The sequence below is a fragment of the Dasypus novemcinctus genome, chromosome 5 (genome assembly GCF_030445035.2).
Source record: "Dasypus novemcinctus isolate mDasNov1 chromosome 5, mDasNov1.1.hap2, whole genome shotgun sequence".
NCBI lineage: Eukaryota > Metazoa > Chordata > Mammalia > Cingulata > Dasypodidae > Dasypus > Dasypus novemcinctus.
The window spans coordinates 14,805,584-14,822,811 of NC_080677.1; the positions used below are offsets into that span (position 1 = coordinate 14,805,584).

At 37.8% G+C, this 17,228-nt stretch overlaps 1 protein-coding gene across 1 annotated transcript in view; it reads right to left on the reverse strand.

Moving 5' to 3' along the window:
* STK17A (serine/threonine kinase 17a) overlaps window positions 1-15,326 on the reverse strand; it is a 31,473-nt gene extending 16,147 nt beyond the window's left edge. Inside the window, exons 1-2 of the mRNA XM_004449087.5 lie at window positions 14,948-15,326; window positions 7,081-7,293 (exon numbers count right to left, since the gene is read on the reverse strand). Coding sequence (XP_004449144.1) covers window positions 7,081-7,293; window positions 14,948-15,150 — 416 coding nt within the window. The 5' untranslated portion in view covers window positions 15,151-15,326. The remainder of the gene's footprint in view (window positions 1-7,080; window positions 7,294-14,947) is intronic.
* Window positions 15,327-17,228: the final 1,902 nt, after the last annotated feature.

Consider the following 17,228-nt stretch of genomic DNA (forward strand, 5'->3'; position numbering starts at 1 on the left):
TTGTTTTTATCATTTGTTTTGCTTGTTGTTTGTTGTTTTTGTTTTTTCAGGAGGCACTGGGAACCGATCCTGGGGCCTCTCATGTGGGAGGTGGGTGCTCAACTGCTTGAGCCACATCTGCTCCCCAGGATTTTCATATAAATAAATAAACCATAGTTTGAGTCTGTGTAAACTTTTGGTCCATCTACATACCTAAATCCATCCATTCATTAATTCACTTTTATTCTTTTCCTCCCTCCTACCTCAGTCTCTAATGTGAGCTAAAAGTAATTTCAAACCCAGATAAAACATCAATTGAAAAACTTCAAGAACTAAGGTTTAATAATAAAGTATATTAAAACACTTTTCAAGCAAATATTTATCAAGAATTTTTGGTTATAAAATACTCAAAAAATTGTAAAAAAAAAAAAAGCAAATTATAACAAAAGTTCTCCACTAAAAACCCTTTCCCCAATCCTAGTGACCCCTTTTGAAGGCCAGTGCACTTTTATCACTTTGGTGTACTCTATTCTTCTAGAGCCTTTTGTATATATTTAAATGCTTATAAATATGAGTTTAAGGATTTTTTAAAAATGGTAACATATAGTATGTACTGTTTTACTTCTTTTTCCCTACTTAACATGTCTTAGTGTTTTTCCATGATGATTTTATATTTATCACATTTACCTACCTATGTCATTATTTGTTTAGCTCTTGTACAGTATCCCAGCAAATAGATACATCAACATTTATTTAACTATTTTCCTTTGAAGGACATTTAGTTTATTCCAATTTTTCACTATTATAAATAATCTTGTGATGAGAATGCACATTCATGTTTCTTTTTGTCTATGTGCCAGTAGTTCTCAAGGGCAGATAACTGCAATGAAACTGCTGGACTAATGAGTATGTACATTTAATATTTTAATCTATAGAGCCAAATTGCTATATAAATTTAGATTTATAGATTAAATAGATTAAAAAGATTATAATTGCTATATAGCTAAAAGAGCTATATAGATTTTTATACTTTTCTCCACATTCTGGCCAAAGATTCTCAGTTAGGGGTGTGTGTGTGTTTTAAATAATTTTGCCAATTAAATCATCATTCATTTAATTTGCATTTCTCTTCAGCAGAAATTATATACTTAAAAAATTTTTTCTTGCCATAAATGACAAACAATATCTTAACTAAAAACTTCCTTCATGTGTTAAAAACAAACAAACATACTGGAATGCCTCCATGAAGATGACATAAAATTAACATGAAATATATAACCCAAAAGTCAGGTAACTATAACAAAAGCTACATATTAATTTCCTTTTCATGAAAAAATTTAGTGCTTTTCTCTCTTTTTTTCTTTTTTTGCTTCAGGCAACCTATTTTCCAAATTCTGTTCATATAAGAAAACACAATTTTAAAGATCAAAATTGGATAAGAACCTATTGAAGTTTAGCTGAAAAGTTGTAGGTGATGAAGGTAAAAGAAAACAATTCATTGGTTGATAAGACCTACTGATACAATTTTGTTCACTTATACACCTGACTTATTATATTTTATTTATATTATGAAAAAGTCATATTTGTAAGCATCAAAAAGATGTCTAAGTAATTAACTATAAATGGCCAGGCAAAGTTAAAGTAATACACAACTCATATTAAAGGAAATGGTGAACATTTACAACAAAATTAAAGAGTAAATTATAGCCTGGCAGTGCTATATACTGTCAATAGGAATTTCATCACCTCAAGCAAAATACAGTATGATCCGCATCAACTCAGTCCCAAGCAGCTAGGGATGCTCCATGATGTAATGTACAATCCACAGAGCTCTCTGCACATACAGGCCAGAATTTGCCAGCTATCAGTACTAAGTCCCTCAACTGAAACAAAGAACCACATTTTGGTTCAGAAAGTTTCCCAATCACAATTTTTCACCTGAGGCCTTTGGCTCATTACTAGCAGCCATAATAAAATTCATTTGAAATCAATTTGCATAAATATAAGGATTTCTTTTATCTAAAATTTAAAGGCTATTTATTACTAGTCTTTCCACTATAATGTATACAATTTTTGTTTTAACAAAAGGGTTTCCTCTTCTTGTTTTCTTCCAAATTTAAGTACATCACACAAATACACAAAAAAGATATTGCTAACTATACAGTTTTCTGAACATTGTCAAGGATGTACTCCAAAAGCAGACTATTATAATAAGCTTTAGAAACTAGCCTTAAAATGATCTGTAAGACCTCTTGATACAATACGTAATTACATAATTTTATCCTGCCTAAATGTAAGCTTTACCTATTAACTAAACTAATGTCATATTAACTGATGGAGCTAAATACAATTTTACTAAAAAAATAATTTGAGATGTTAAACGCAATTATCAAGTAGGGTATCAGAAAATATAAGAATATTAACTTTACTTCACACAAAGCACCTTCCTTCAAATAAAAGCTAAACACTAAAAGTTTTGCTGTACCTACCTGAAATATAGCAAGGTTATTACTACTATATTATAGTTATATTCTAGTAGTGCTTATTTTCCAGAACTTTAAAATTACCCAGAAATTAAGTTAATCCATAAGGTTTTATCAGTTTTTAAAAATTTTATACAAAAACTATTTTTATCAAAAATACTATGAACTATTAAATTTCAACATGTGAAAAGTTATTAGAAAGTTATGTGATAAGTATTTTTTTTCTTTTTTTCTTTTTGTAAGTATTTCTTGGTCAATCTTATTCATAGCCCTATAAAGGGTGCTTAGTGGCTGACACTAAATTTCCCTGGTTGTCCATGTCTTGGCTAGATCATAGCTCACAATTTGAGACACCAAACACTCTTTTTTTTTCATTAATAGCTGAACTAGCATTTCCATTTCTATCCAGCTTAGGGGCCTACCTTGGATTTTTACTGCCTCACTATTCACATTCAACAAACATTGATTGAATATGTTAGGCATTGTGGTGGAGATAGAGAAATGAATTGCAAACAAGTATGTCTGAGCTTTCATACACCAGAGGGAGAGAGAAAAATATATATATATATGCATAAAAATATGTGTGTGAAATTATATATCAAGTGATTTGGTAGCTTAGCTGTTGGGTGATTAACTGGCAAGGAAGAAGAGGAAACAAATTTTAGAAAGATGATATTTATTCAGGGCCTTAAAAGATGAATAGGAATCTATTAGATGACATGGTAAAGAGTGAATCCTGGCCAGGGTAAAGACACGTGTAAGGAAGGACATCTGGTGTGACAAACATACAGTACACTCACAAAAAGACAAGTAGCTACCTCCCCTTCCATAACCTTTGGTCATAAGCTACCAAGCATATGAAGCAACTCTTTTCAGACATTGGAACAATAGGCAGTGCAGGACTCTGATCCCTGAGAGAAGGGAAACAAATGAGGTGAGCCTTACTATACTTCCTGGCTTCCTATTTGGAGGCAATTTGTGTACTGCAGTCCAGGAAGAGGAGACTGAAGCCGAATATGGCAGCCTTGCTAAACTGAGGAGCCAGATATGAGTTTGGCGAGGCTGAGTGATTGGAATTTATAGGAAGAGTACTACTGGAAAGAAGGGAGTTATACAGAGGAAGAGTTCCAGAAATCTCCTTAGTGGTCTCGAGAAACTTAAGCAAAATAATTACATGTATATGCATAGGGTAAAACTACCAGGTTAGGCAAAGAACTGGTGGGGAAATATAACGTAAACAATTCCCAGAATTGTGCCCCCACGTAAGGGTGCCCCTGCACAAGGAGTGGCCCCTGCACAAGGAGAGTTGCCCTGTGTGAAACCGCAGCCTACCCAGGAGTGGTGCTGCACACACGGAGAGCTGATGCAGCAAGATGACACACAACAAAAAGAGACACAGATCCCCAACGCCACCTGATGAGAATATAAGCGGACACAGAAGAACACACAGTGAATGGACACAGAGAGCAGACAACAGTGGGGGAGGAGGGGGAGAGAAATAAATAAATCTTTAAAAAAAAAACATATATATATATATATATATATATATATGACACCCACTCTCTAAGCCAAACTCAGCATGTAAATGCATTACCTTTCCCCCAGCATGGGACATGACTCCCAGGGATGAGCCTCCCTAATGCTAAGATACTTCTACCAAGCACCAGCTGGCGATACAACTAGAAAAAGACATTGAATAAGAGGGGGAAATGGTAAAGAGAAATGAGTTAATATGGCTAAGAGACTTCAAAATGAGTCGGGAGGTCATCAGAGGGGTCATGCTTATACACGTCTCAGCAGGATCTCAGAGACAGCCAAAGCAGATACAACCCCAGGTAGTGGTGCTCCTGAGGGCAACAAACACACCCAGGTCCTATGGTCATGACAGATGGCTCTTGCCAGTGGGCCCTACTTTGGAATTTGTGCTCCTGAGTGTGATGGAGTTGGACTCAGATGTGACCTCTCTACACATGCCTCTTTTGTCACTTTTACTGAACCTATGGTTGGCGCTGGGGTTGCTATATGCTCAGGAGACTTGACTCTCTGAACCATCCATGTGCCATGTGTGCCCTGAGCCTCAGCAGAGTTGCAACACCTACTCTCCGGTTCGTTGAACTTATCCAGGTCAGCTAACAGGGAAGTGAGGATGGTCAACCACACCAGGGAACCAAGTAAGTCTACAACTGCAAGCAGGAGAATCCCGTTATTCAGTCATGTGGGATATAAGCCCCCTCTCAATTTAGAGTTGGAGTAGACATTGCCATCCCAGGGTTCTCAGGATTGAGGAATAAAATATGGATTAGAGTGCTCTTACTGATATTCTACTATAGAATTATTGTACTTTAGCAATGGAAGAAATTGTTATCATTGATGTGGAGACAGTGGCCAGGGGAGTTGCTGAGGGGAGGGAGAGGGAAGAAGAGGTATGATATGGGGGCATCTTCGGGACTTGGAGTTGTCCTGAATGATATTGCAGGGACAGATGCAGGACATTATATATCCTGCCATAACCCACTGAATGGACTGGGAGAGAGTGTAACGTACAATGTAAACTATAATCCATGCTGTGTAGCAGTGCTCCAGAATGTATGAATGTGCCACACTGATGAAAGAGGTTGTTGATGTGGAAGGGGTGGGGGTCGGGTAGGAAGTGGGGGTATATGGGAACATCTTATATTTTTTAATGTAACATTTTGTGTGATCTATGTATCTTTTAAAAAAAAGATAATAAAAAAGGAGAAAAATCAAGGAAAAAATAAACAGGACAATAGTGCATTTGAATCTATATCACCTAATGAAGATATTCCCACTGAACTATTTTTGTATGGCATCATCTAAAAAATTAGTAGACATCTGAAAAAGGTGCAAATTGCAACTCTTAATCAATAGTAAAATCAATAAAAACAGACCCAGAAATGATAGATGAATGAATTTGCAGATAAGGAGCTTAACAAACTCTTATTTAACATTCTTTTAAAAAATTTTTTTCCATGTCAATACATTTAGATCTTATTTTTTTCAATGGCTACAGAGTAATTTTATGACATTATCACTTATTTAGCCATTCCTTTCCTATTAAACATTTAGACTGTTTCTACTTTTTGCCATATAGATAATGCTACATGAATATCTTTCCAACACATCTTTGCACAACTGCCTGATTATATCCTTTTGAAAAATATATATATATATAAGTGGAGGTTCTGAGGGTAGAGAGAGGGAAAAATAGGGATAATACAGGGGCATTTTCAGGACTTGGGAATCGTCCTGAATGACATTACAATGCCAGATACAGGCCATTATATATCTTGCCATAACCTATAGAATTGAGTGGGAGAGAGTGTAAACTACAATCCATCTTAATGTTTATCAGTTGCAATGAATGTACCACACTAATGAAAAATGTTGCTAATGTGGGAAAATGTGGGAGGTGTGGGAAGCAGGCATATGGGAATCCCCTATATAGTCTCTGTAACATTTATGTAATCTAAGTATCTTTTAAAAAAGAAAAAAAAAGATTATATATATTTTTTATGACTTTTGATACATTCTTCTCAATGCTCTTCAGAAGTTATACCAATTAACACTTCCACCTATAATATAAATGAGATCTTTTATCCAGTGGTAATTTTTCCAATATTCTAGGTAGAATTAGCAGTTTATTTTTTATTAATATAACACTGTAAGAATCAATATTTCTTCACATTTGTATAGGCCATTTACATTTGTGTATATATATATACATGGAATTTATTTTCATGTACTTTGCCCCCCACACACACCTTCTTTTAAACTGAGAAGTTGATGTGTTTTTGTGTAATTTTTAAGAACTAGTTATAATAAAGATATTTTAATTATTTTAACTGAATGCATATTAGAACCCTTTTCCCAAATTAATCTTTTCATTTTATGTTTTTTGATGTATTAAACTTTTTAATATACTCAAATCTATCAATATTTTCCTTTGGCAAGGAAAGCACAATTTTGTAAGGAGAAAGAACTGTTCTTCATTTTCTAAAGTGGTTTTCTATGCTTTACACAAATTGAAAACATGATGTGGATCAAGACATTTGTTTCCAAAACAGATTACTGACTCAGACTGTATGAAAGCGTAAGGGATTGTAAAATGCTTTTTATTTTAATATTATCTTGGTACCACTTACCTTCTTCAGAATACCTCTAAAAAGACCATATTAACAGAAGAATTTCATTGAAGAATGAAAATGAAAAATCTAACATACTTCCATTCATACAAATTTGGAACATGTCAAATTAATAAGAGAAATACATGAAGTAGGTCTGAAAAACCTTTCAGACTTCCAGGGAACTAGGTCCTGCCACATTTTCACAGGTGAGTGGCATCCTGTGAAACAGAAATTCTTACGTTTTTCATTCCACTAAACTCTTTGCCGGTCAGGTGAAAACCACAAATCCCTTACTAAATCCACACTATACTGTGTATTATTTAATAAATATATCATACCCACACCAACACATCCCCACAGGAATAGTATTTTTTTTGAATTTCAATTCAAGCTTACAGATCCCTTGTTAAGAACTCCTGCTGTAAAGGAATTATACAGAAAATCAAATGCAACTTAAGGAAAACAGTACTTACTATTCCAGAACCAAGATCATTTCTGATGGAGTCTCATAAACTTCATGTAAATTAATGACCCAAGGATTATCCTGTGCTAGTTCAAGTACAGCAATCTCATGAATTATTTCCATCCGACAGTCTTGACCTTTTCTTCTTTTTCTCATGAACTTTGCTGCAAATTCTTTTCCAGACTCTTTCTTTACACATTTCCTCACCACTGCAAACTTGCCCCTAGAATTAAATGAAAACATTCACCATTAAAGTTGACAGCTTCCCAGAGATGGTAAATTTTAATAAAATTTCTGAATACCCATTGGTGGAGATTCAAATTTAGGTCATATTGAATCACTAAAGTAGCAATACCATTTAAGAATTTATATAGTATACATTTATAATCAAATAAAATGCAAATTTGCAAAATTCACTCTTCTAAGTAGTGATTAGTCAATATTTTTGCAGTTATACATAAAAATGACAATTTTGCACATTTGTACATAAAAATGATTTAAATCTTAGAAAAAGCCAGTTGATTTTTTAGTATTAATAGGGTTACCAGAATTCCTAATATAATGAATTTCATTGTCACTAATTCCAAAGAATACTATCATCTTTCAAAATTATGTTCTTCTGACACTAGAGTTACAGTTACATAGAGACTTGGGGCTGATGAGAGTCAAGAGAATAAGAGCTACGCTGTCTATCTGTCTTCTTTGTTGACTTAAAAGCATTTTCTGGGTTATTCTTTCATTTCACAAACATTTATAGTACACTACTCCACAAAAAACATGAGAATTCAGGTCATTAAGCATGTGGGGGGAGGGCATAAAAAACGAATACAATTCAGAACTAATCAATAAAATAAACATATTCCAAGGTGGTAGGAAAAGAAAGCTACATAAAGAATAAGAGGAGGTTGTATTTGCCTTGAATCCAGCAGTCCAAGCTCACTAGATACAGGACTAGGTTTTTATTCATCTCTGTACTACCAGTTCTTAATATAATGCTTAATACTACCAGTTCTTAATATAATGCTTAGAAGGGCAGGTGAGCATCTCTAGGTAGGTATGACTTGCTAAGGAGTTTGGCTTTATCAGAGTAAAACTGGGGACCTATTAGAATTTTTGAAATAAGATAATTGTTTTAAAAAGATAATTTTAATAATGTTGTGAAAAGTAGATAGCCAAGTGATACACAGAAATGGGGAAGCCAGTGAAATAGTTCAAGGTGGTGAGCATGAACTAAAGTAGCAGCAGAGGAGAATGGGAAGAGAGAATGCATTTAAAAGATATTTAAGGTCAAGATTCATTAGCAGTCCCTGACAGATTAAGTTGCAGGGAGAGATGAGAGAGAAGGGAGAGGTGAAAGCTGAGAATGACTTCTAGATTTTTAATCTTGGCTACTGGGTAAATTGGTACTTTCAACTGACAAAAGGATTATATGAATGATACCAGGTTTTGGGAGGAAGTTAATAGTATTATATTTTGGATAAGAGAAGGTGAAAGTACCTTTCTCTGGAAAGAGAATCCTATTTATGGGATGGACTCCAAACATAAGTTCCAGTGTTCAGTTACAAATAAAAGGCAAACATATAATAGCATATATAAGGTTCAGGGAAAGATCAGAAACTGTAGGCACTAATTTGGGTGGCATGTAGAGGAAACAAAATTAAAAAGATCTTCGGGATGTTGTCTGAGTCTAGGTTACAATAAAGTGCACTGCTTAGATCTCTGTTATATATTATTTACCTTAGCCTGATACGTTGCAATTTGTCATAATTATGACAGTCTTCTCCCCGGCTAGACTGTGAGTTCCTTGCTTTTTCATCTTTGTATGTCATAGTAACATGCACTATGAGCATGGTACATGCTCAAATATGATAGAAATAACACACCAAGTATATATATGCTTTCCTGGGAAGCAGACATGGTTTAACTGACAAAGCATCCGCCTACCATATGGGAGGTCCAGAGTTCGAACCCAGGGGCTCCTGGCCTGTGTGGTGAGCTTGCCCACACGTGCTCACAAGGAGTGCCATGCCTGGCAGGGCGGGAGCCCCACACAAAAGGAGTGCATCCCACATTGAGCAGCCCTGCACGAAAAAAGCTCAGCTCACTCAGGAGTGGCACCACACACACGGAGACCTGACACAGCAAGATGACGCAACAGAAAAGAGACACAGATTCCCGGTGCCACCGAGAATGCAAGTGGACACAGAAGATCACACAGCAAATGGACACAGAGCAGACAATGGGGAAGGGGGGGAGGGGAGAGATATAAATTAAATAAATCTCTAAACACACACACACACACACACACACACACACACATATATATATATATCCTTTCCTTGTGTTCTTAAATAAAAGTTTCATGGCAATTTTAACCACTTTGAAGTTTAATATTCCAGACACACTGGACTACTTGCCATTCTCTCTTTAACTTAATTTTTATGTTACTGTGCATTATTTGTTGGATTGTCAAGGCTGGAGTACCTTTCCTTACTACTACTAACATTTATTCTTTAAGGCTCAGCTCAAGTACTATTTTTCCATAAAAACTTCTCCTGTGGCATTTAATCTTTCCCTGTGGTGTGTCATTTTGACTATAAAGGGGGCAGTGACTGATGTGTTACGTTTGAGAATAACTTCCAGAATCTAGCTTAGTGCCTTATGCACACAAATATTTGTTTGATATCTAAATAAAACTGGGGCGATGCCTTTAATAGGAAGAAGTTCCATTCAAGAGCCAGAATAGAGACTATCTGCCTTCCTTAGCCCTGAAAGGATCAAAAAAACTAAAAACAAAATTATCTGTCGACCTTAAGTGTAAAACTCAGTGAACACATTCAAATTAAATAACATGAGTGATGAGGGCAGGTGAGGGGAGTGTGTGTGGGGGGTGGGCTGTGATATCATACTTGGCTTTATTTTTTTATTTTTAGGAGGTACTGAGAATTGAACCCGGGACCTTGTACATGGGAAGCAGGCACTCAGTCACTGAGTTATACCCGCTCCCCATACTTGGTTTTAAATTCTCCCTAGAAGTGTCCAATCTTGGACAATTTACTCATCCTTTCTGAGCCTTGGATTCCTCATCTGTAAAGTGAAGTCAATGGCACTTGAACTCACTCTGCCATCAGTTTCAAACAAAAGTAGATCATTAAAGTGTCTGGCATTTGATAAAAGATCAATAATCAGTAAATAGTAGCTATTTCTTATTGTTTTGGGAACTAATTTCAGGGCTACAATACAACCAATAGTAATTTGTAAACAGAAATTTAGAACAGGAGTTTGGAAGGTAATTTAATTCAAATTCTCTGATTCATGAATTCCCTCAATAAATCTAGTTTTTCTTACTTATCTAAATAAGCAAATTAATGATTGTAGCTAGTCTTCTAATGCATTTGGTTCAATAATTGCAGTTTATAAAATATTGCCATTTATAGTTTTGCAGAGGCTGAAATTCATTAAATCCTTAAATTTGTGCATTTTAAATTAAGATTTTAAATAAAGGGAAATATCAAATTTATTTTGCTTGTTTTTAATCTCTTTAGAAATGATTTGCTTTGAAAAATAACAAGTTTAATCCATATAGTTGCATATACCAGAACTCCATTCCATTTTATAGTTGAATAATAGTTTACTGTGTGTTAAAATCAAGATTTTAATTTTAATATAAGTCCTAACTTTTAAAAATTATAATAGTTGACTCACTTAATGAGGTATCTGCCTTGAAGCATAAGATATCCTTACTAAGTAATTTCTGCTGCTAAACACAAACATAGTGAATTTTCTTTTATCCATCCAAAATTATGAGACTACCCAAAATTGTTTTTAAATATAATTCACTCAAGAAATCTTAATATTCATCTTAAAACAAGTCAATTTCTACATGGATAGTATTATTTAATAAGGATGATTATTTCTAAAGAACTCATTGCTCACTAAGTATTAAATTACAGCAACAGCAAGAGTATAAAGACTTTGATTTCAATTATGGTATTAATAAAATTAGTTCTATGGGCTTTTATTTCATGGGATTTCATTTTAAAAAGGCTTGTCCTTATTCATACTATTAAAATTATAACTAAAAATTTATGCTATATAGTTAAATATTTAATAGTTGTAAGGTACAAAACTTGATATCATTACCAACTTCCACCAAAGTAGGTAAAGAATACAGAGTTCCTAAAATATGCCCACCCCAGAAGCCCTTTCAGCTTAAACATTCTATTATTCTATGATGCAAATCCTTTCTTGCCTCTTTTATCTCCAACTGCTCTGACATCCCCTTTCTACAATAAGACCCAATGGGGATGGAACTATACGAGATTGAAGGATTTGTTCCAATTTGGAACTCATTAACATATCCTCTCATAAAAACAATGGCAAACTGCTTTTAGCTACAAGATAGACTACAGATTGTTTGAGAAACAGTTGTGGCATAAAGGTAGTAAACTCAAAGTTAGAAGAGTCCTGACTCAGTTCTCTCGTAAGACTCAACCCATTTCAGTTTTCTCACCTGAAAAAAAATGAGGCATTCTAAAAAGGCTTGTGGTGAGAACTGAATCAGAAAATGCATATGAATGCACTCATAAAACCATAAAGCCCTATACAATCATGAAGTACTCATTCCAGCAGGGAGCTCATATTTACACTTTTTCCCCCATAGGAAAATTCAATTATGATTATGTAGTATTAAAAAAAAATACTACAAAGGCTATTCTTTTGGCTTAAAAAATCAGTTCTTCCTTCTTAAGATAAAATTAATATATTGTGAATTTTAAAAGTTGGAGGTTGAATAAAACACATTTGATATGATGTTAGTATAAACTGAAGTTTCTAAAGACATCTTTCTGGTCCTGTATTATCAATATCTTCAAGGGAAAACAACATTATGAAAAAATTCTCAGAACCCAAGGTCATTTCTCCTGTGCCTCAGTAATGCAATCTTAATGTAGTTTACATTGGCACACATCCTGACTCGAAGAAAGGTAACATGTCTTAGGAATAACAAGTCCAGCTTTAACCAATAAAAGGAAGTTTTACATCATATATTTACCCACACTTAGGTTGCTATGGACACCGCTGGAGACATGAAAGGCTCTGACATTTCTTAACATGATTAACATCACATCCTGTCATTACTCCATAATCAATAATGACCACTTAAAAATTCTCTTAGAACAAGCAATTCATGGAATGTTTTATGTTTCTGATAAGATAAAATAATGGGTACTCCTGAAAGAAATCTGTGTCTGTGTTTGAACAGTTGACTTCTTACACTCTTCCCCATTTTACTAAAGGAAAGGGCATAGCATAAAATGAATAGATCCTTTTTCATTCCTCCCACATCATTAAAATATGTGGGTAATTTTGCAAGTTCTATATCAATATGAGATCAATTGAGTTACATCAGAGATGCATCTGAAGTTAATAGTTGTAAAAACAGGTAAATTTTCTCTTACCAGAGAAAAGAGTATGCATAAGCACAATTATTTCAAAACCATAAAATACAGGCAAAATTTGTAATATTTAAGAAGGCCTGCTTATAACACAAAACAGAGCTTTTTTACTTCCTGAGACTTCTAAGCAGTTCCCACATCTTTTGTTTACCAGAGATACAGGCATATTTTTGAGATTGTGCAGGTTGTCTTATTTTTGCTTTTTGGTTATACGTAAAATAATAATTTGAGCTACACAATGAGTTACATTTATTCGTCCTTACCCTGTGCTACACATAGCCCTAAGGCTTTAGATGTATTTTATTTAACAGCCCTATGAGACCGTCAATTGATAAAGGGTAAATTACTCAAATCCACTTAACTACTAAGTAAAGTGCCAAGATTCAATCCCAGACTCTCTCATTCCAAAGCCCATGTTCTTAACCACTGACTGCATTAAATACCTCCTTCATGAAAAGGAGGCGCAAAACAAAAAGCAAGCAAACAAACAAAAAAACATTAATTTTATTTTTCAGTTTCAGGCTCTTGTAAAGAAACTTACTTAAGAAAAACTATGTAGAAGACATCACAACCTTTAATAAAACTAAACAAAAAGAAAACATACAAACCTTTACAGGCAAACTAATTTTATAATAGAGATTAAAACAAAAGTTTAAAAGGACATTCCTGGAGGAATCAGTACCACAACACCTGGAACGGTGCAAATTGGTTTTTCAGATGAAATCATTTGTTATAAAGTCTACAAGACAGTGCTTGCCACCTGAAGACATTTCTGTTAAGAAATACCAGTTTTCCTTTATGTGGAATGAAGCCAGGCAACTCAACCAAATAATGGAAAGTCTTAGATTTCCTTTTTCAAGTAATCAGGGTTACTTTAGAATGTCTGGAATTTTGACAAATTAGAATACCTAGCTGAGTAGCCCACCTTGCTTTCTTTGTTAGCAATTAGTACCTAGCATCTTGAAGTAAATCTTATTCCTGAAAAGTATCTTTACTTCATGAGCATTTGGAAAAAGTTAAGACATTTTCTAGATAGGCACTTCCTCCAAAAAACTATTACTCAAAGTTAAAAATTTGTAAGGCGCAGTATTTTTCATCAACATTGGTTTTAACCAATGCCTCTTCCAAGACTCAAGTTGAAGGATGTCGTCATTTTCAAGCCCTTTCCTCATTACTACATGGTACTATTGGCCAACCATGACAAACATTTGATACTAGCTAAAAGAGTGCTATGGGCATGGTGGGGTGGTATCAGCTTTACAGGCATGAAATCTTCACAGTATCCCATGACGCATGTGCTGACACTATACAGATTCCACAGATGAGAAAGGGAAAGTGAGGCTGGGGACTGCGTCTAAGTAAGTAGCCCAAAGCACACATGGCCTATGAGCTCAAATCTGACCCCAAAGCCTGCGCTTCTGACACCTCCAAACGGTTCTCAAGGAAGAAAAACCAGTATCCAAACTCCACAAAAATCACTCCATCACCCCCCTTTCAACATACAAAATGCAGAGTATGCAAACAACCTTCTTTCTCCACTTAAAAAAAAAAAGGGGGGGGGGGGGGGGACAAGTTGTAAGCTTTCCCCACCCCCACCAAAAAAAAAAGCGTGGGCTGGGGTGGGGAGGAGAAAACAAGAGCGGGTTCACAGCAAAGCAGAAAAAAGTGAGAAAAGGTCCAGACTGTGAAGGAAGCCAAGCTTAACTCTAGGATTAAAATAGCACAAAACGAAGAAAACGAAAATCATGAAGCCAGCAGAAGGAAGCTGACAGAAGTTAACGCCACACTGGTGCAAAGGAAGCTGTCACGACTGCGATATATTTTATCAAGGAGCATAAGGAGAGGGAGAGATGCTCAAGAGTTTAAAGGCAGAAACAAAAGCTGACTCCAAACCTCCGGTTTTATTTCAGAGGTGATACTACGGTCACCCCGTAAGGAACGTGGTTCACACGTAATTGCTCCGCACGTTCAATCACCATTTAAAGCCCCACAGATGAAGTAGGGGCCTGAGCGGAGGAAGGCGTCAAGGTTCTAGGGCCCCGGCTGAAAGGAATCCTTCCTCTTTTCTCACCCGGTCGTTAGAGACTGTCCCTCGCACAAGCTCTCGGGTTCCGGCCTGCCGGGCCGCCGGGGCCGCCGGGACGAGCCGCCTGGCGGGCGGAGGGGAGCTGGGGAGCCTCAGCTGCCCTAATCGCCTCCAGCAGCTAAGTTTGTGCCTAGTCACTACGCGCCTTATCGGCCCCGGCACCACCACCTTCAAACACGCCGACAGCTGCCGGTACTTCCAGAGGCTGCGTCCGGGCTGGGCTCGACCAACGCGCCTCCGGCGGAGTCCCCCGGACCCGCGCGGGCCGGACCGAGGCGCCGGCGGGTCGGGGTCCGCGTCCGGGGCCCGCCCTCCCCGCCCCCGATCGCTCTCACCTGCCCAGCTCCCGGCCGGGGCTTAGGCTGTAGCAGTCCTGGAAGGGCTCGGTGCGCACCGCGGCGCGGATCTCCGTCAGCAGTCCGCGGGCCTGGGGCGGCGGCGGTCGGCGCAGCGCGCTGGGACACCGCACCGCCGGACCCGAGCCTGAGGCGGCGGACGGGGAAGCACCGCCACCGCCCGGCTTCTCCAGAGGGATCATGGTACTCGGGCGCACTTCCTCCCCTGCCGCTCGGCTCCTCGGGCTGCGGGCGGGTAACGGTCCCAACTCCGGCTGCCTCGCGTCCGACGGGGAACCCTGCGGCCACCGGCTCACCCTCGCGCGGCGCTCTGCCGGCGCCGGGTGGGTTGCGAGCCGCCCCCCTGCTCGGCCCCGCCCCCTGCTCGGCCCCGCCCCCTGCTCGGCCCCGCCCCCGCTCGGCCCTCCTCGCCCTACCGACCGGCTCCGCCCCCTAGCCGGGCGTCTCTCGGGTTCCGCACACCCGGCGTCTGACGCGCGCCCTCTGTAGCCGGAGAAGGAGCGAGGAGCGCTGCGGCCACCGCCGCCCGGCAGCACCGAAGACCACCAACCTTGGGCCAGGAAGATGGATTGTGTCGGTCGGTTTTGGCGTACCTGTTGAGCATCCGAGCGTTCCCAAAGCTGACCCTTTGGTTAATCAAAGTGGTATGAGCTGTGAGCGTCCTTGGGCCGTGTGGGGGAAAGTGTGATGAGACCCTGATCCGGGTGGGTTAGGAAGTTGCTCCGCGAAGCCGCTTCCTCCAGAGGGGAATCTGGAGGCAGCACTTTTGCCACACTCCTTGAAAACAGGGAGGGTTTGAAATTAGGAAAACTCATTCTCTTGTGGTCCTGTGAAAGATAACAGAGGCGAAGCAGGGGAAATGTTTTTTCCCTTCTACCCTTATCACCTGTTCTTATGGTTATTACTATTTTTCTGACTCCCACACATTATCCCCTTAGATATATTCTAGAAGCCTTGTCTCTTTCCTCATAGGAGCCTATTTTTCATATGCCCAGGATTACAGAACCTTTACCAAGATGCCTAGGAAAAAAAAACAGGACATCTTTCTAAAGTCCATTTTAGTCAGCTGTTTTGCTGAAAACTGTGTTTTGAGAATTATTGATCGTTTGAGACACCTACAAAACCCTGCTTTTATATAGAAAATTCACTTCAATTAAGTCACTCAAATGTAGATATACCCCTTCAACTGAAGTCAATTTAATAACCATGTTATTCGCATGGAGCTACCTATAAAGTACAAAACACCTTTTCTAAATGACGTTAGCCAATAATCAAGGTTAGCATTGATTGTATACTAATTCTATAGTTCTCAGAGTTTAAAGATTCACACATTAATATTTGAGAGCCCACAGGTTGTAGTGAAATCACTAAACAGAAGGGAAATCCATAAGCTAGTCAGCTAAATTTCTACAGTATCAGGCAAATCATTAGAATTCTCAAACCTTGTACAAAAATACAAAGAGGGCAGGTTAAGCCACAGACCACTGACATAAAGCCATGGACGCTTCTTGGTGTCTAATTTTAATATTTTTAATGGTTCATTAAATGTCCCATAAGAGAAATATAATAATTTTTATTACCTAATCCTTGCTTATACCAACACAGCATAGGATGTTCTTTCTAATACTTACTGTTTCCATTCTTAATTCTATAAGATGGGGCACAGGTTTTTGCATCCTGACATAGCTCAAGATGAATCAACTCTTAACCATTCTGGTTGAAAGAGTATGTGGGAGGAGGCTGAGCTTCTGGACTGGGGATAGGGGATCGGGAAGCCTTAATGATTAATACCTTTTAGGTTGACACTTGGGAGATTAGCTAAGAGAGCAAGTCTCTTTCTCTCTCTCTAGGTGTTTTTGCTCAGAGAAATGAGAATCATCTAGAAGGTGCCCAATGGAAGGGGGCTGCCCCAATGATCATGTGAGAGGACTAAGAAAAATACATGGTCAGGAATATGTGAATATGGTTTTGTCTGTCAGTTTGTTTTTAGCATGAGTCACTTTAAAGTTCTCTCTTCTTCCCTCTTGCTTTCTCACACTTCAGCCCCTGGGTAACAGCAGTTTCTGTTTTTTAGGCTTTCTTTAGTGCCAGGCTTTATGAGGCAAATATTTGCGGAGCATCTACTATATGTGACCAGCACCAGGTTAGACACTAGTGACACAGCAGTTAACACAGAAACAGTTCTTGTTAATAGGAGACATGAACATTAACCATATAACTGTAGAAATAAATCCATGATGAATATCATAAATCAAGGTAA